This window comes from Sardina pilchardus, chromosome 15 (genome assembly GCF_963854185.1).
Source record: "Sardina pilchardus chromosome 15, fSarPil1.1, whole genome shotgun sequence".
Classification (NCBI taxonomy): Eukaryota; Metazoa; Chordata; class Actinopteri; order Clupeiformes; family Clupeidae; genus Sardina; species Sardina pilchardus.
The window spans coordinates 2,023,911-2,043,322 of record NC_085008.1 but is presented as its reverse complement, the minus strand read 5'-3'; the positions used below and the strand labels follow the sequence as shown (position 1 = coordinate 2,043,322).

General features: G+C 48.6%; 2 protein-coding genes across 2 annotated transcripts in view; both read right to left on the bottom strand.

Moving 5' to 3' along the window:
* The window catches only part of fcho1 (FCH and mu domain containing endocytic adaptor 1), a 58,114-nt gene extending 53,510 nt beyond the window's left edge, over positions 1 to 4,604 (bottom strand). Inside the window, exon 1 of the mRNA XM_062555713.1 lies at positions 4,473 to 4,604. Within this exon, the coding sequence (XP_062411697.1) occupies positions 4,473 to 4,527 (55 nt within the window). The 5' untranslated portion in view covers positions 4,528 to 4,604. The remainder of the gene's footprint in view (positions 1 to 4,472) is intronic.
* Positions 4,605 to 11,330: 6,726 nt separating this feature from the next.
* znf692 (zinc finger protein 692) lies at positions 11,331 to 19,292 on the bottom strand. The gene is made up of 11 exons (XM_062556430.1): positions 19,057 to 19,292; positions 18,453 to 18,648; positions 17,505 to 17,536; positions 16,252 to 16,893; positions 16,093 to 16,168; positions 15,708 to 15,815; positions 15,553 to 15,606; positions 15,083 to 15,161; positions 14,188 to 14,302; positions 13,704 to 13,803; positions 11,331 to 12,531 (listed from the first exon to the last, which is right to left on the bottom strand). Exons 2-11 carry the CDS (start codon positions 18,617 to 18,619, stop codon positions 12,147 to 12,149), a joined length of 1,758 nt encoding a protein of 585 aa, XP_062412414.1. The 5' UTR covers positions 18,620 to 18,648; positions 19,057 to 19,292; the 3' UTR covers positions 11,331 to 12,146.
* Between the last annotated feature and the right edge of the window lie 120 nt (positions 19,293 to 19,412).

Genomic DNA, 19,412 nt, shown 5'->3' with positions numbered 1-19,412 from the left:
TATACTCTGACTCTTACAAGTGCTACAATACCGAATCATCCCTCTCCAGAGAAACTGCTGTGTGAGTTCTTTATCCTCCGAGAAGACAACAGCCTGAACACACACACACACACACACACACACACACACACACACACACACACACGGTCCTCTTCATTCACTAATTCAGACACATTCCTTCGCTAATTTGATCTCATGGCAAAGGGCATGATTTCCTGCACAGAGAGGCTATCTGACAAGAGTGACCCACTTTCATCCCCTCTCTAGTGAACCACAGATGGACCGAGTTCTCTTAGCTGGTTTAAGACTAACTAAAGTGGGATGATACGGAGTTCTGTTAGCTGGTTTAAGACTAACTAAAGTGGGATGATACGGAGTTCTGTTAGCATGGTTTAAGACTAACTAAAGTGGGATGATACGGAGTTCTGTTAGCTGGTTTAAGGCTAACTAAAGTGGGATGATACGGAGTTCTGTTAGCTGGTTTAAGGCTAACTAAAGTGGGATGATACGGAGTTCTGTTAGCTGGTTTAAGACTAACTAAAGTGGGATGATACGGAGTTCTGTTAGCTGGTTTAAGACTAACTAAAGTGGGATGATACGGAGTTCTGTTAGCATGGTTTAAGGCTAGCATAACTAAAGTGGGATGATACGGAGTTCTGTTAGCATGGTTTAAAGACTAACTAAAGTGGGATGATACGGAGTTCTGTTAGCTGGTTTAAGGCTAGCATAACTAAAGTGGGATGATACGGAGTTCTGTTAGCTGGTTTAAGACTAACTAAAGTGGGATGATACGGAGTTCTGTTAGCTGGTTTAAGGCTAGCATAACTAAAGTGGGATGAGTTCTGTTAGCTGGTTTAAGACTAGCATAACTACAGTGGGATGATGCTGAGTTCTGTTAGCTAGAAAAGCAATCTGTTTTATTGTTGTTGTTGTTGTCGTTGCTATTGTTGTTGTTGCGATCATACCCAGCCACCTGTGTGGCTTACGTCTCACATAGAAGTCGTGTTGGGTGAGCCTGCTATTAGCCCAAATCCTTAAACACATCATACACACATCGTTCTCCTTGCAGTAGCTCTACAAATCCAGTGGAGTGACTGATTTGGGTGGCTGCCATGGAGCACTGAAGCTTCAGCACTAGACTATGTATCATTTTAGCATTCTGCCAGAGTGTGTTAAAGCAGAGGCCAACGAGCACGTCGTAAACGCTGCTTACGCGAGGGACTTCTCCAAATATGTCTGGACTCAACTTATTGCTGCCGAAGGCGAAAATGAAACCGGACTATTCGGCTACTCTGTGATTACACAGATGCCAGTCTAATGAAACACACACTTTCTACAGCATTAATCACATCATTCATTTGGGGCTGGGCCTGTCCTCTACTACAGCATAGAGTACATCAGTAGGCTAGGCTAGCCCCGTTTGTTTACATTAAAACAGCCTATCTGGCTGGCAGTGTAAGGACACCTGACATCTTTTATGGGATATTTGTGAGGGATGGTGAGAAGAATTTCTCACTCCAAAATTTTAATGAACAACAAAAGGCTAAAGAGAGAGAGTGTGTGTGTGTGTGACGTTTGAAGAGGTGTGTGTGAAGGGTCTGCGTGCCGTGTAGGTGTTCTTAGAGGTATCGCTAATAAAGTAAAATCGTGGCGCTCGTAATGTGAGTGTTTCAGCGAGGGAATCCTGAGACAGGATGAGCGGAGGATCTGAATGCTGCTGGCGTAAGCACATTGACTCAGCTCAAGGCTGGGCCACATGCCGTTCTCTTCTGATTGCCACACCGAGGATGTCCACTCACTCCCCACCTCTGACTTATCCAGCGCTGAGGGGAACAGGGTGAACACACACACACACACACACACACACACACACACACGTCTCTACATCAGCATGGGAGACTTCGCAGAGAGTCTGGTCTAGATCCATTGGCAAGCGTCTATTTCCTGGTTGGTGGATGCTTGTCTGAAGTCATTGGAGTTTCTTTTAAACCAATCACTAATGTTTGGTAATGACGTAACAGAATACCACCATGATGGCCAGCAAGCCACCTCTTCACCACACACAACACAACACAACACAACACAACACACTTCACCACTGACCCCCAACAACACAACACAACATAACACACCACAACAACACAACACAACAACACAACACAACACAACACAACACAACACAACACAACACAACACACTTCATCACGGACCCCCAACAACACAACACAACACACCACACCACACCACACCACAACACAACACGGACCCCAAACAACAACACACAACACACCACACCACACCACACCACACCACACCACAACACGGACCCCCAACAACAACAACACACAACAGCCCACGGCAGCTCCTACACAGTGGCTGTGACGGATAGCAGATGGCCCTGTGAGAAATGAGGGCTTAGGAGTGGGAGAGAAAAGGAGGCCAGGAAAGGAGTGAGAACATTTGCTACCCACCCTACATTCATCCCTCTTTCTGGCAGGACCAAAATGGCACACCGACCCCCCCTGCCCCGGGTCTCCCCCCACAGCCGAGGGGACTGGAGGATGGTGGGTAGCAGATGCTCCTCTCAGGGTAGGCAGCATGGCACCAACAACATACATACACACACACACACACACACACACACACACACACTTAAATAATGCAGACCTACAGGGAACCTAGATTACAGACAGAACCAACGAGAACCTGCAATACAGACAGAACCTAATGAGAACCTAGTTTACAGACCAAACCAATGAGAACCTACAGTAGCAGAACCGATGAGAATCTAGATTAGACAGAATCACAAAGAATCTAGATCCAGAACATCACCAACAGACTCAGTTCAGAATCAGATGCTATCTGGGAGGAAAGTGAGAACGGAATGCAAGTAATCCCCACTCTGTGTGTGTGTGTGTGTGTGTGTGTGTGTGTGTGTGTGTGTGTGTGTGCCAGACGTGGGTGAGAGGAGGAGACACGTCCAGGTGGCACAGCGATGGAGAGAAGCGCCAGAGAACAGACGCAGCTCAGAGGATCAGACGAGACAAGGACTGGGCCGGAGAACAGACGAGAAGAGAGAGAGAATGAGAGAAAGAAAGAGAGAGAGAGAGAAAGAAAAAGAGAAAGAAAGAAAGAAAGAAAGAAAGAAAGAAAAAGAGAAAGGGAGAGAGCTCCTGAGTTCATGTCTTTTCAGGAGTTTGATCATTTGATGGACGCGGTTAACGGCTGTTCTTTTGTCGGGGCCTTGTAAACCCTTGGCAAGACCTTCAGTGTGTCTAGACTGCGTCGTGAATGAACTTGTTGAAGAGGACAGATGCAGGCTGCAGACAGATTCCTCCACTATCAGATCTGGCAGGTGAAAAGAGAAGGGCACTTTCAAGGCCATCGACAGCCTCCTCTAGCACAGCCTCCTCTAGCACAGCCTCCTCTAGCACACTAGCACAGCCTACACTAGCACAGCCTCCACTAGCACACTCTCCACTAGCACACTAGCACAGCCTACACTAGCACAGCCTCCACTAGCACACTCTCCACTAGCACACTAGCACAGCCTACACTAGCACAGCCTCCACTAGCACACTCTCCACTAGCACAGCCTCCACTAGCACAGCCTCCACTAGCACACTCTCCACTAGCACACTCTCCACTAGCACAGCCTCCACTAGCACAGCCTCCACTAGCACACTAGCACAGCCTCCACTAGCACAGCCTCCACTAGCACACTAGCACAGCCTCCACTAGCACACTAGCACAGCCTCCACTAGCACACTCTCCACTAGCACACTCCACTAGCACACTCTCCACTAGCACACTCTCCACTAGCACACTCTCCACTAGCACACTCCACTAGCACAGCCTCCACTAGCACACTCTCCACTAGCACACTCCACTACCACACTCTCCACTAGCACACTCTCCACTAGCACACTCCACTACCACACTCTCCACTAGCACAGCCTCCTCTAGCACAGCCTCCACTAGCACAGCCTCCTCTAGCACAGCCTACACTAGCACAGCCTACACTTAAACTGTTCCCACAAAGTTGGAATTGTCCAAAATTTCTTGGTTAAAGCTGCAACATTCAGAGTTAATTTCACCGGAACTAAGGGAACAAGCACAGCTTGGGCATGGCCCCTTCATGTAAGTCCGCACATCTGGTATATGACTATATGCTCTTACAGACTACATCATTCTATTCATCTATACATCTGCTAGATGACTTGCAGAGGCATGAACATATATTGACAAGTGAAAGGAACAAGTTCTATAGGTGAGAGAGAGCGGAAAGGAGTTCTCCTTCCAAATGATGTGTCATATTGTAATCTATTAGTCGAACACCACACTCCTCTCTAACGCCAGGAGAATTAAAGTCCTCCTTCATGCCAAGAGTGTTAAATAGCAACCAGAGAAGCACACACACACAACACACACAACACACACACACCAGCAGCAGCAGCAGCAGCAGCAGATACCTTTAAACGCTAGAGAGCCAAATCCATCAGAGCTGATAGAGATCGGAGAGGTCATTTAACCCAAATCCACGGCGCCCGGTTGGGGTCACTTCTAGAGTATCCTGGTGTGCCATGAGAACACAGATCCATTCGATTTACGCTGCTGGTGTGAAACGAGCCATCGCCGTGACCACGACCGACCAGAGGCGAGCGAGAGAGATCGGGTCAGTGAGCGAGCGAGCGAGCAGGGAGGTTTGTGATGACCGCAGAGCCATTGTTTGGATCAGAATGTGGGTTTTGTTGTGGGGCTATACAGGCCTGTCCAGCACACTCCATGACCGGGGATGGCAGAGATCAGTCCGAGCACACACACACACACACACACACACACACACACACACACACTTGAAAGAATGAGTAGCTTTGTAAACTAGACAAGACAAAGCAACTGACATAAGACGATATCGGACTCGACCAGACAAACAAACTACTGCCGGAGGTGTAATCACACTGAAGAAACAAATACATAACGAAAGAAAGAAATAAACAAAGTGTTGAGAATACCACCCCATTTTGTAAGCTAAAATCTCTCCTCCCTCTCAACATTTTATATTCTGGGTCACCATATGTCTCCAAAGTGACCCAGATGAAATGATGATAAGGCCTAGCCTACATCTTCTCTTGTGTGTGTGTGTGTGTGTGTGTGTGTGTCTCTCTCTCTCTCTCTCACACACACACCAGACTTGCTTAGCAGGATCACAAGTCAGTCGCACACACACACACACACAAACAAACACACACACGCACCTACATCTCTTCTCGTCTCTCTGCTTCAGCAGAAGAGCAGCCAAGTGGACACTGGACATGGGACAGGACAGAACAGGACAGGACGGGACGGGACAAACAAACGCAGCACTAGAGTCCGCCGCAGGAGAGGATGTGAAGCAGAAGCCACGCCATGACCCAGAACAGAACAAGCTCCAGAACTACACAGGCCTCATGACCAGAACAGAACAGGAACCACACAGGCCTCATGACCAGAACAGAACAGGAACCACACGGGCCTCATGACCAGAACAGAACAGGCTCAGGAACCACACGGGCCTCATGACCAGAACAGGCTCAGGAACCACACGGGCCTCATGACCAGAACAGGCTCAGGAACCACACGGGCCTCATGACCAGAACAGAACAGGCTCAGGAACCACACGGGCCTCATGACCAGAACAGAACATGCTCAGGAACCACACGCACACGGGCCTCATGACCAGAACAGAACAGGCTGCAGAACCACACGGGCCTCATGACCAGAACAGAACAGGAACCACACGGGCCTCATGACCAGAACAGGCTCAGGAACCACACGGGCCTCATGACCAGAACAGGCTCAGGAACCACACGGGCCTCATGACCAGAACAGGCTCAGGAACCACACGGGCCTCATGACCAGAACAGGCTCAGGAACCACACGGGCCTCATGACCAGAACAGAACAGGCTCAGGAACCACACGGGCCTCATGACCAGAACAGGCTCAGGAACCACACGGGCCTCATGACCAGAACAGGCTCAGGAACCACACGGGCCTCATGACCAGAACAGGCTCCAGAACCACACGCACACGGGCCTCATGACCAGAACAGGCTCTAGAACTACACGGGCCTCATGACGGGCTGTGGAGTGGAGCTGCCCAGAAACCCAGATCTCATCAGCTGCTTTGGGCCCAGCGCCACAGAACCTGCCCCTTGGACATTCCCTGCGGGGCTCGGCCGTCTGTCACGGTCACCACTTCAGGACGTGTGTGTGTGTGTGTGTGTGTGTGTGTGTGTGCGCCCCACGGGTCAGACCTCGTCTGCTCTCGCCTGGAGGACCCAGCAGGACACACATGAGATAGGGAGTTCCTCATGACTCATTCAACACTCCTGGCATGAGGGATGACCGAGGCCTCAGACATGAGATGTCAGTGTGTGTGTGTGTGTGTGTGAGTGAGTGTACGTGTGTGTATGTGTGTGTGTAAGGTAGAAGTGTGGCCTCAGATTGACAGATCAGAATACGACAATTCAATTTGGAGGAGGAACACCGTTCAGCTTTCTGTCCACGCTGCTCTACAGAACGTGTTGCATCTTCCTCTTCCTATCGTGTCCACGCTGCTCTACAGAACGTGTTGTATCTTCCTCTTCCTATCGTGTCCACGCTGCTCTACAGAACGTGTTGCGTCTTCCTCTTCCTATCGTGTCCACGCTGCTCTACAGAACGTGTTGCATCTTCCTCTTCCTATCGTGTCCACGCTGCTCTACAGAACGTGTTGTATCTTCCTCTTCCTCTTGTGTCCACGCTGCTCTACAGAACGTGTTGTATCTTCCTCTTCCTCTCGTGTCCACGCTGCTCTACAGAACGTGTTGTATCTTCCTCTTCCTCTTGTGTCCACGCTGCTCTACAGAACGTGTTGTATCTTCCTCTTCCTCTCGTGTCCACGCTGCTCTACAGAACGTGTTGTATCTTCCTCTTCCTCTTGTGTCCATGCTGCTCTACAGAACGTGTTGTATCTTCCTCTTCCTCTTCCTCTCGTGTCCACGCTGCTCTGATTCAGGGGCACAAGCCCACTGGTGTTCAATGATCAACTTCAGCATCGTGCGGATTAGTGACCAGTGCCATCTAACTGAGATGAGGCCTTGCTCTTGGCATCTCAAATAGGGCTTTACTCACATCTCAGTGCAAACACCCACTCAGCTCTCTCTCTCTCTCAATCCCCCCCCCCCTCCTCCTCCTCCTACTCCTCCTCCTCCTCCTCCTCCTCCTCCTCCCTGCTGGTGTGCAGAGGTTGGTCCAGAGTGCCAACGCTGTGCCAGGCCTGTGCCACGCTACCCAGCTCAGTCCAGCCAGCAGCACGGTGTGAACTGGAGCCGCTCTTCCTCTCCTCGCTGCCCCAGCGTCTACAGCAGCAGCTACCTGATCATGGGGGCGCTTTGTCCCAGAGATGTGCACGTCTGGGGTGTGTGTGTGTGTGTGTGTGTGTGTGTATGTGCCCCACTCAGTTAGCGACACATACACATCCCCGCGAGATCTCTGACCTGAAAACAGACAGCCAGACAGCCGTCCCCTAAGAGGGGAGGAGAGGAGAGGAGAGGAGAGGGGAGGAGAGGAGAGGAAAAGAGAGGAGAGAGGAGAGAAGAAGAGAGGAGAGAAGAGGAAGAGGAGAGGAGAGGAGAATAGAGGAGAGAGAAGAGGAGAGGAGAGCACCAGAACAGCGAGCTCAGCCTAAATAAGCCCTCCTCTCTCCCCTCCAGTCATCCCTGTAGCCTCCTCTCCTCTCTCCCCTCTCAGGACCAGAGTCCAGCTCAGCCTGCAGCCTCCTCTCCTCTCCCCTCACTCCCCTCTCCCCTCCAGTCATCCCTGCAGCCTCCTCTCCCCTCCAGTCATCCCTGTAGCCTCCTCTCCTCTCCCAGGACCAGAGTCCAGCTCCAGCTCACCGGTCCACCGGCACTCCATCCCGAGAGAGAGGACGCCAGCCTGCGAGTGCTGTGTGTGTGTGTGACTCAGGGCCATCGCAGAGACACACACCCAACCAAAGAATCTGAATTAAGACCATGGTGCACCGCAGATATTTAGAACTGAGGTTGACTCTCCCCCGAGGATGTTTAGCAGAGGAGCTGCTGACCATAAGAGCAGTGAAAACACACTAGAGCAGTGAAAACACACTAGAGCACTGAAAACACACTAGAGCAGTGAAAACACACTAGAGCACTGAAAACACACTAGAGCAGTGAAAACACACTAGAGCAGTGTATCAGTAGCCTGGCATAGCCCTCCATAGTGTATCAGGGCTCCGGGGGAGCAAGTGTGATCTGGTACACGAACCAAGCACATTAATACAGCACACGATGGTGGGTATCCATGGAGTTACTGACAAAACTAATTGACAAATAACAGATACAAGCAATAGGTTTTTATGCCGTCTCGAAGTTGCTACAAGAGATTCTCAAAGACTGGCAACCTCTGGCCAAAGCAATAGGCTAAAAACAACCTTATCTTTCAAAAACAGCGGTCATGAACACAGTAGGCTACTTAGTTATCAGAAATGGGCTAATCAGAAATGAGTTCTGATCATGCAAGTTAGGCTGGGCGGTACAGTACTCCCAAGAGGTCGAGGCTGCTATCTCTGCTACAGTAGCCTACAATGTCAGTCATCTCCTCTTTGCCAACTAAACGCAAATGAGTCTAGGGACTGTGGTCTACTGGAGATGGTAAAGGTCGTTTATCTTCGCCAGCACCTTTTTCCTCACACGCAATCAAACACTGGCTTTGTTTCTGGCAACAATGTGCCCAAATTACCCAGGTCTGAACTAATGTCAGAACTTTAACAACCATGTCCTGTTTCATTTCCGACTAAAACACTGATGCAGAGTCGACTACACACCTTTCGTAGGCTAATTGATTAAAGGTAACTTAATCCTTATACGCATATGTCTTAAAAAACGTATTGCATTTGTTCTGAAATTCCTCTCCTACACGAGCACTGAAAGCAGGTTATCGGATCTCTTTAAACCAGCAGTTGTTGAGATGCTCATTTATATCCGATAACGTGCTTGTCGGGGAAACCGTAGCTGGCTGGCTGGCTGGCTAAAAGATCATATTGCCGCTAACCCCAAGCTATCTAACATCATTTCCTGACCAAGGGCAACGCATTTCGCTTGTCCCCTACAAAGTCATCCGGAACAGTCGGTAGAATACTGTCACGTTTTCTCTTTACCTGGATCTGTAGTCTTGACAAGTGGCGTTGATCATTTTCCACCCCTAACCGAGCAGCGGTCCCGTCCGTTCCACGCTGTTCCACAATACTAGTACTAGCTTCAGTTACAAGGAACAGTTGTCAATGCCCCATATCACCCCTCCCACCTCAAACCCTATTGGTTGTCGTCCTGTTGCAGTCCAACGGGAGAGGAGATTGAAGTGTAGGCATGGCAACCCCTCTAAGGCATGTGTCTTTGGGCTCCCTTCAGGCCAATGGCATTATTCGCTTTTTTTGCGCCACATCCAACCTGTTACATTGTACCATTATTGGTTAAACCTGTTTCAGTTTACGCTGCAAAATTTGGTAGAGTCTATAAGGCCATCCAGTAGCCTAGGTCTACAGAATTAGTTGTCTGATATAAAATGGACCTGGAGTGCACTGGACTGGATTATGAGACTTTTATTGGAGACAAGGTCTGTACAAAAACAAAGTGATATTAGTTTTTGTTTTTACTGAAACATTCATTACTGTAAACAAGTCTATGGAATGAGCAGTAAAATCCATAACAAAATCATTCATGTTACATCCAGAAAAACATGATAACAGTCATTGGTCTTACAAATAAAAGAGTACCCTTTGTAAATACCATTTATTTGTGTATTAACTTGCAAACACTTGAGTATTGTGCAGAGTTTGAGGTGAGCAGACTGAGGTTAGGCCTACTTCAGTAGCCTACTGTGCAGAGCTTGAGGTGAGTAGACTTTGCCCTGAGGCCAAAACTCCCTCTGAAGGGGTCAGAGGAGAACGACCCTTAACACATCGCATGAGCCAGTGAATGCCCGGACATTATTTACACAAAACACCGAGACCCTGACACTCACAAGAAAGATGCTGTTTATACCCTCAGTAAAGAGTAAACAAGGCGACACCACCGCAGATGACAGGGCACAGGCTAAAACAGTAGGGATGAGAACCTGAATTGAGTCCAGGAAGTTCTGCATAGTATGTGATGACAGCAGTCAGAGTGGCACCTACGATGAGAAGCGGAGCATTCTGTGAGTGGTGAAAACAGTTAGAGTGGCACCTAAAGATTCAGCTCTTTTGGTTTTTGTGAAAACCCTAGCTGCTGCACTTAATCACTTGAAGCTGTTAGCTTTTTAGGAAGGCCTGTGGAAAGTCCATTGCTGTAATCAACACTGCTGGAGATAAATGCATGAATGAGTGTTTTTCTAAATCATGTTTTGACATCAGACCTCTACATTTGGCAATGTTTTTTTTTTCACTGATGGCAACAACCGATGGCATCAAAGAAAGTCCTTTCTTGTAGATATGATTTGAGCTAATTCACAACTATACCTGTAAATTCAACCCAGTGTTCTAGTTAGTATGTGAAGTAATATGTTGTGATCAGCAGTGTCTGCACTATCAAATGCTGCACTGAGGTCCATAGCACTAAGACAGATGTGTTGACTGCATCTAACTTATATTGAGGCGTGTCATTTATAAGCTTAATAGCTGTTTCAGATTTGCTCGAAAACCTGACCGAAAATAATCAAAATGCCCATCTGATGTCAAGAGGGTTAGTTGATTAAAGACAATTTCTTTCAATAGAATTCTCAATAAATGGTAGATTGGATATGGGCCTGTAATTTAGCATGAAGACAATGTCAATGGATGTCATCCAGATTATTCCTCTTGACAAGGGGCTTCACAACAGCTGTTTTCAGGGAAATGTGCCACACAGTAATGATACATTTACAATGTGAAGCACGGCTGCTGCTATGAGGTGAAAAGCAGATTAGGCAGAGTTGAGATTCTGAACTGTTTTTTTTTTCAGAGTTTCATAGTCTATCAAGCTAAACTATAATCAAGTTAAGCTTCCCTGCCTTTGTAGCTGGAAATTCAAGACGTTGAGTTAGTAACTCTATTTTCAGTCTGACTTGTATCAATCTTACATTTGACGGAAGATGCACACTCTTCAAACTAATTGCATTTATAAGTTGAGAGAAGTTCAGGTGCTAACTATGAGGGGGAATTTGTTAACTTGAAAAGTGTTATTTGTACTTCTGATGATGATGTTCGAGAGGAAAGACTGTCTTGCTTTGCAAATTTCAGAGTTATATGTGCGGAGCATCTTTATGGATTTCAAGGTGGATCTGAAGTTTGTGTTTCGGCCATTTTCTTTCAGTCTTTCTACATTCTCTTTTTAGGATTTTAACAGCTGGATTTTGTTTCCAAGGTGCTTTCTGCTTGTCAGTGACTTGTGATAACAAGGTTGAAGGCGTGACCACGAGAGTGTGTCAGGTAGAAGGTATCAAATAGCACAGTTCAGTCCTTAGTGCTTTCAGGATTATCTACATGCAAGTTTAGATCCCTTGATAAAATAAGACAGCTGAACTCTAAGCAAATGGCTGACACCAGTTCACCTACAGTACAGGACAGGAAGCAGGTTTCCAGCCTGAGCTGCCGGGCGAAATCCAAATTCGCCGGCAGGTCAGGCAGGGTTCACCCAGCCTAGGAATATTATGATCCGCGAGGGAATTCTGAGGTAGTCGTGGTACAGGTAGGAGATTTGACTGGGGTATCCTGTAAGCTTAATGCACTTGATTTATACAACGTCTAATCAATACAGGAATAAAGAACGTCATACTCTCAAAACTACTGTCAGTACCATCTCTATTGCAAGGACCCTGAGCAATGTGAGCATATTATACAACCAAAGTCAGTGGTCTGTTCCCTGTTGTCAGTATTGTCCCTGTTAACTAAAAGGTTGTTGCTGCTGCTTAAGGAGAGGGGGGTTGGGGGATGGGGGGGGGGGGTCATTGCAGTAGTGTCCATGTTATCGTGTCTCTGCGGTGACAAGGAGTTTGGGGGGGGGCATTGGTATTGGTCAGCCTTTGGATGGTTCTCGGTCAGTAGATCAGGCGCTGATGTTTCAGCACGACCCTTGTTTTCTGACCGCCCCTCAGCAGCCTGGGTAGGTGATGCAGACTTCTGCAGGGGCAGGACACGGGGCAGTGGAAGCCACAGGGGCAGGGAGGGCAGTGGAAGCCACAGGGGCAGAGAGGGCAGTGGAAGCCACAGGGGCAGGACACAGGGCAGTGGAAGCCACAGGGGCAGAGAGGGCAGTAGAAGCGACGGCAGGGGCGGAGAGGGCAGTGGAAGCGACGGCAGGGGCAGAAGGGCACTCGGGGTGGCTCTTGCTCCGGTGGGCGGTGACGTTGTCCCTCTTCTCAAAGCGGCGGCCGCAGATGTCGCAGGGGAACTGGTACGAGCGCTCGGCGTTGTGCTTCCTCATGTGCCAGTTCAGAGAGGCCTTCTGGCAACAGGTGAAACCACACACCTCACACCTGAGGGGCAAGGGGAGAGTGAGAATCACACACACACACACACACACACACACACACACACACCTCACACCTGAGGGGCAAGGGGAGAGTGAGAATCACACACACACACACACACACACACACACACACACACACCTCACACCTGAGGGGCAAGGGGAGAGTGAGAATCACACACACACACAGGCACACACACACACACACACACACACATAAATGACAAGGGCGTCTGAGGCCAGGTGATATGTCACATATCACACCAGGGAACACAGGCGGGAGAGGGTGATACACACAGCTGGAATTTCACAGGAATGTGAACACTCTCTCTCTCACACACACACACACACACACACACACACACACACACGTATAAACCACACAGCCATAAATGACGCGGCCTTCTGAAGGCAGGTAAAACCGCAGAGTCAGAATTCCTCATGGACTTGCACACAATCACACCTGGACATAAACCGTCAAAAGGATCCACACACAAACCAGCGCAAAAACAACACGTCGTCCTCTTACCTGCCATGGTAGCATATCTGGGCATATCTGGGCACAGTACATACAGTACAGAGCAAGCTAACACAGGCAGCATGGGCTACTGGTGTTAAGGGCAAAGCTAACGCGGGCAGCATGGGCTACTGGTGTTAAGGGCAAAGCTAACGCGGGCAGCATGGGCTACTGGCGTTAAGGGCAAAGCTAACGCGGGCAGCATGGGCTACTGGTGTTAAGGGCAAAGCTAACGCGGGCAGCATGGGCTACTGGTGTTAAGGGCAAAGCTAACACAGGCGGCATGGGCTACTGGCGTTAAGGGCAAAGCTAACGCGGGCAGCATGGGCTACTGGTGTTAAGGGCAAACTAAGCTAACGCAGGCAGCATGGACTACTGGTGTTAAGGGCAAAGCTAACGCAGGCAGCATGGACTACTGGTGTTAAGGGCAAAGCTAACACAGGCAGCATGGGCTACTGGTGTTAAGGGCAAAGCTAACGTGGGCAGCATAGACTACTGGTGTTAAGGGCAAAGCTAACGCAGGCAGCATGGGCTACCGGTGTTAAGGGGCTACAGGTGTTCAGGTGTGTTAAGGTGTGAAGATGCTCTTACTGTAGTGGCTTCTCTCCTGTGTTAAGGGGCTACAGGTGTTCAGGTGTGTTAAGGTGTGAAGATGCTCTTACTGTAGTGGCTTCTCTCCTGTGTGGATACGTCGATGGATGAGCAGGTTGCTACTGGTGCGAAAGCCTCGAGCACAGTACTCACAGATGTAGTCTCTCTGGTCTTTCTCACACACACACACACACACACACACACACACATTTTACTCACACCAGCTCAGAGATAGGCCTCCAAACTCAACTTCAATGAGACTTAATGCTTATGGAACCAAAACATAATAGATGGAACTTCAGCAGTCCAACAGAGACAAAGTGTTCATATCTGCAGACTTAGACATACTGTAAATACATGCGTGTGTGTGTGTGTGTGTGTGTGGAGGAGTGTGTAAATGTGCAATGAATATGTTGTGATTTATATTATGTGTATATGTGATGATGGCACACTTCACTAGAGTGGCTCTATGGATTTCATTGTATTGAAATGCAATGACAATAAAGGCATTCATTCATTCATTCATTCATTCATTCATTCATTCATATGACTCACCACTGTGCAGCTTCTCGTGCTCCTTGAGGTGTTTTTTGAAGTTGAAGGACTTCCCGCAGGTGGGGTGGGAGCAGACGAAGGTCTTCTGCTGGACGTGCTGGTACTTCATGTGATGCTGACCAAAGGAGAAGATCACCGTGACGACAGCAGCAAAAGGCTTTCACAGTAAAAGTGTGTTCAAATTTGGCAAAGAGCGGTAAACATTCGTTCCGAGTGTTTTCTCATAATAGTTCATTTTGACCTATTTGGTGTAAACATCACATTTTGACGGTAGCCCTTTGTCCAGCTCTACTGTATGATCACGGAGAACTGCCACCTCAAACTGATTACATGCGTTTGCAAACATGAGCAGAGAACTGAAGTTTGCTTACGATTGTGAATTTGAATGCACCTCAGGCTTCATGTAGTGGACTAACACTCAGTGCAGATTAGCAAACTCTCTTAAGCAAGCCAGTCCTTACAATGGAATACTGCTGGTTGGAATAGGTGCAGTGCTTTGACTGTACTTACACTGAGGTACTATTGGTTGGTTTGTCTGTACTTACGTTGAGGTACTGTCGATTGTTTTGTCTGTAATTACGTTGAGGTACTGTCGATTGTTTTGTCTGTACTTACATTGGGATACTGTCGATTGTTTTGTCTGTATTTACATTGAGGTACTGTCGATTGTTTTGTCTGTACTTACATTGAGGTACTGTCGATTGTTTTGTCTGCACTTACATTGAGGTACTGTCGATTGTTTTGTCTGTACTTACGTGGAGGTACTGTCGATTGTTTTGTCTGTACTTACGTTGAGGTACTGTCGATTGTTTTGTCTGTACTTACGTTGAGGTACTGTCGATTGTTTTGTCTGTACTTACGTTGAGGTACTGTCGATTGTTTTGTCTGTACTTACGTTGAGGTACTGTCGATTGGAGAAGATCTTCTCACAGCCCTCATAGGAGCACAGCAGTATTTCTTTGGGGGTTGCCTTCCTGTTGGGGGGCGTCAGTACACGACACGTAAACTCCTTTTGATGGACACAGTGCTGCACACTACATATTACAGTGCTGCACACTACATATTACAGTGCTGCACACTACATATTACAGTGCTGCACACTACATATTACAGTGCTGCACACTACATATGAAACTCCTTCTGATGGCCACAGTGCTGCACACTACATATGAAACTCCTTTTGATGGACACAGTGCTGCACACTACATATTACAGTGCTGCACACTACATATGAAACTCCTTTTGATGGGCACAGTGCTGCACACTACATATTACAGTGCTGCACACTACATATGAAACTCCTTTAGATGGGCACAGTGCTGCACATTACATATTACAGTCAGAGCGAGAACATCAGACACAAACCTCTTTCTCTTGCCCCCAGTCAAAGGAGCCTCGTCGTTCAGCCCGCTGGTCCTGCTAGATAAACAAAAGGGCCATTTAGCAGATCTGATGAGGTTGAGGTTCAATATGAGTGTGTTTGCTACATCCCCCACACACACACACACACACACACACACCTGGTGGTCCGTGTGACTGGTCCTGTAGTCGGGCTGCTGTGGTCCGAAAGTTCTGTCCTCTTGTTAGGGCTCCCATTGGTCACTTTAGGTGATGGGACTGTGCCAGTGCTGGTGAAACATTTGAGAAATATGATCAATAAAGCCGTACCAGTGAACCCTGTGAATGTCTGTGTAATGGTAATAATATAAACATGTTTACATCATATCCTCACAAGAGATCAGTAAATAAATGCAGGATTGGGGAGAGATTATATTGTAGTTGATGAATTGATCAAGACTATGATAAAAACCTGAGAACACCTGATGGGGTGAAGACATGACTTTGTGTCAGTGCCAGCTACTTTTACTGTGTTTGCTAACTTTGCTGAGTGTCCCAGTACTGTACCAGGGCTGCGATGATTGAGGAAATCCTGTCGGCATGGCGACGTTTCCAGTGTCTGTGTCCACCGGCCCGCTGCCCTCTGAAAGTTTGTGTCGACAAAACAGCGGTCACTCAGTGCGCGGCACAAACAGGTACCTGGAAACAGCGGAGTAAGCTGCTCACCTCTGGCGTCCGCTTCCTCGGCAGCGCGCCCGGGCGGCTCCACCTGGTCCCTCGTGCCCTCCTCTGCCCGCTGTGATGCCCGCTGCGGCGTCAGCACCTCCACCCTCGCCACCCTGCGACTCCTGGTCCTCATGCCTGAGCCCTCGTCCACTCCGGCCCCCCACCGCTCGCCCTCCCCGTTCCCCCACGACCCCGACTCCCTGCGGGGGGCAGCAGTGAGACTTGAGTCTTTGGGGGGGGCTGCAGTGAGACTCGTGCCCCTGCCAGTGGCGCCCCCTCCTCCCTCGCCCCCCTCGCCCGCCGGTGCCTTTGGGCTCCAGGTGAAGACATGGCCGCTCTGGCACACGTAGCTCAGACAGAGCTCCTCCTCCACCTCCACCTCCGGGGGTCCCGAAGGTCCCGCAGGTCCGATGCCCGTGGGCACAGGCCCGGTCTCTGACCCGCCGCTGGCGTTAGCGCCCTGCTCAGTCGTCCCGCTGGGTGCCCGGCTCTGGACTGGGCACGGAGTGGACCCTGCGGTGGTGCCCGAGCCCGGCTGGAGGGAGGGGGGGTGTGGGCAGCGCTGCCCGTGACTGTGGACCAGCAGCACCAGCCTGGTGAGGGACTCCACCGACGCCATGATGGCACACTCCTCTCTGGAGCCTAGAGAGAGAGAGAGAGAGAGAGAGAGAGAGAGAGAGAGATGGAGAGAGAGATAAATAGAGAGAGAGAGAGATGGAGAGGTGGAGAGAGAGAGAGAGAGAGAGAGAGAAAGAGACAGAGTGAGAGAGAGAGAGACAGAGAGGGAGAGAGAGAGAGACAGGGAAATGAATGTCAGGGAGTTAAACAGCTAGGAAGAAGAGAACCCCACTTTGTCCATGTACTTTGTAAAAAAAAAGCCAATCTAGGACACTGAATAGAACAGGTAACACTGTTAATATGATGCTTCAAAGCTGAACTGCTTTTAAAATAATGCTTCAGTTTATAACATTTTGGTGCTGTTATGGGTATATTGTGATGGTGAACCCAGCTGAATTGGTGATGTTATGGGTATGTTGCGATGGTGAACCCAGCTGAATTGGTGCTGTTATGGGTATGCTGTGATGGTGAACCCAGCTGAATTGGTGCTGTTATGGGTATATTGTGATGGTGAACCCAGCTGAATTGGTGCTGTTATGGGTATATTGTGATGGTGAACCCAGCTGAATTGGTGATGTTATGATGGATACATTGTTATGGTGAGAACATAATGGACCAATCTGAACTGGACTTACATGAGCACTTTGCGGACGCCTTAGAGATGTAGCTAAAGGGAGAGAGAGGAGAACATATCAGGAGCCTGAATACCATCGAGACCATTAGTTAGTGGTGTGTGTGTGTGTGTGTGTGTGTGTGTGTGTGTGTGTGTGAGAGAGAGAGAGAGGAGAACCTATCAGGAGCCTGAATACCATCAAGACCATTAATGGTGTGTGTGTGTGTGTGTGTGTGTGTGTGTGTGTGAGAGAGAGAGAGAGAGAGGAGAACATATCAGGAGCCTGAATACCATCAAGACCATTAATGGTGTGTGTGTGTGTGTGTGTGTGTGTGTGTGTGTGAGAGAGAGAGAGAGGAGAACATATCAGGAGCCTGAATACCATCAAGACCATTAATGGTGTGTGTGTGTGTGTGTGTGTGTGTGTGTGTGAGAGAGAGAGAGAGGAGAACATATCAGGAGCCTGAATACCATCAAGACCATTAGTTAATGGGGGTACAATTACTACTACATGGTACAAATGTGTGTAGGAATACTGTGTGTGTGTATTTACCAAGCCCAGGCTGTGTGTGTGTGTGTGTGTGTGTCGCAGAGTGCAGTGTGAACTCTCGGCTAGGCTCTGTGTGTGTGTGTGTGTGTGTGTGTGTGTGTATTAGAGTGTTTATACCTCTCCAGCAGATACTGAGAGATCGCAGAGTGCAGTGTGAACTCTCGGCTAGGCTCGGTGTGTGTGTGTGTGTGTGTGTGTGTGTGTGTGTGTGTTCATACCTCTCCAGTAGATACTGAGATCACAGAGTGCAGTGTGAACTCTCGGCTAGGCTCTGTGTGTGTGTGTGTGTGTGTGTGTGTGTGTGTGAGAGTGTTCATACCTCTCCAGCAGATACTGAGATCACAGAGTGCAGTGTGAACTCTCGGCTATGCTCTGTGTGTGTGTGTGTGTGTGTGTGTGTGTGTGTGTGTGTGTCCATACCTCTCCAGCAGGTACTGGGCCAGCTCGGAGTGCAGTGTGAACCCCAGCGTGTCCTTGAGCTGACCCCAGTGTGGGAGGCACGCTCCCAGGCGCACGCGGGACTTACTCCGCCTCGCGTCCAACTCTCTCCGTCTCTGACGCCTCACAGCATCCTTAGAGGACGCCATAGCAACCGCCTCTCACCTACACAGGTCAGCTGAAATTAATCAACACCAGTGTGTAAACAACATATTTTTTTTGTGACAAAATATTTAGAGGGATAAGGAGACAAGCAGACAAGACATTATGATTGTTATGGGGTTCATGGAAGCGTTGCTTAATTAATGTAGGCTACAACACTCAGCAACTCAAATGCAAGTGCAGTTGCTAGTGCTGTTAATTTACAAATCAATAACCTGCCAATAAAAGCTTCTCAATGGAAGACATGTCGAGAATGGAAATGCCCAAAATTGGAGAAAAAAACGAACATTTCAAATGATAGATTAATGTATGTATTTTGGTGTATTTAATTATTAGGCTACTCAGTGAATCTTGTGCAAAACTTTGCACTAATATTTTTCAACAAAAGGTGGGGGACACATGCCTCGTTGGGGAAGAATCTTACTTGGGCTCCAGCGGTATGGCGCGATCAAGCGGGTCCCACAGGCCACTCTGGTTGCCCTTTTAAGGTTGCGCAGAGCACCATCTAGCCGCGAGTAGCTTCATTCATCTGCACCTGGAACGATGTCGAAAAGGAACTATTTCGTTATGCTACAGCTAAACAGTGCGCTTTCTGTATCTATTTAGATCTACATGTCAAATATATACTACAGGCGACAGCGAGATATTTTCGGTGTAACAAGTCTGCCTAACAGGAAATGGAAGTATCCGTTTTGACTTCCCATGAGCCTCCACGTTCATCGTAGGAAACATGGGAAATGTAGTACAATAGACACTAGGAAATAGCAACCAGTTGCCACA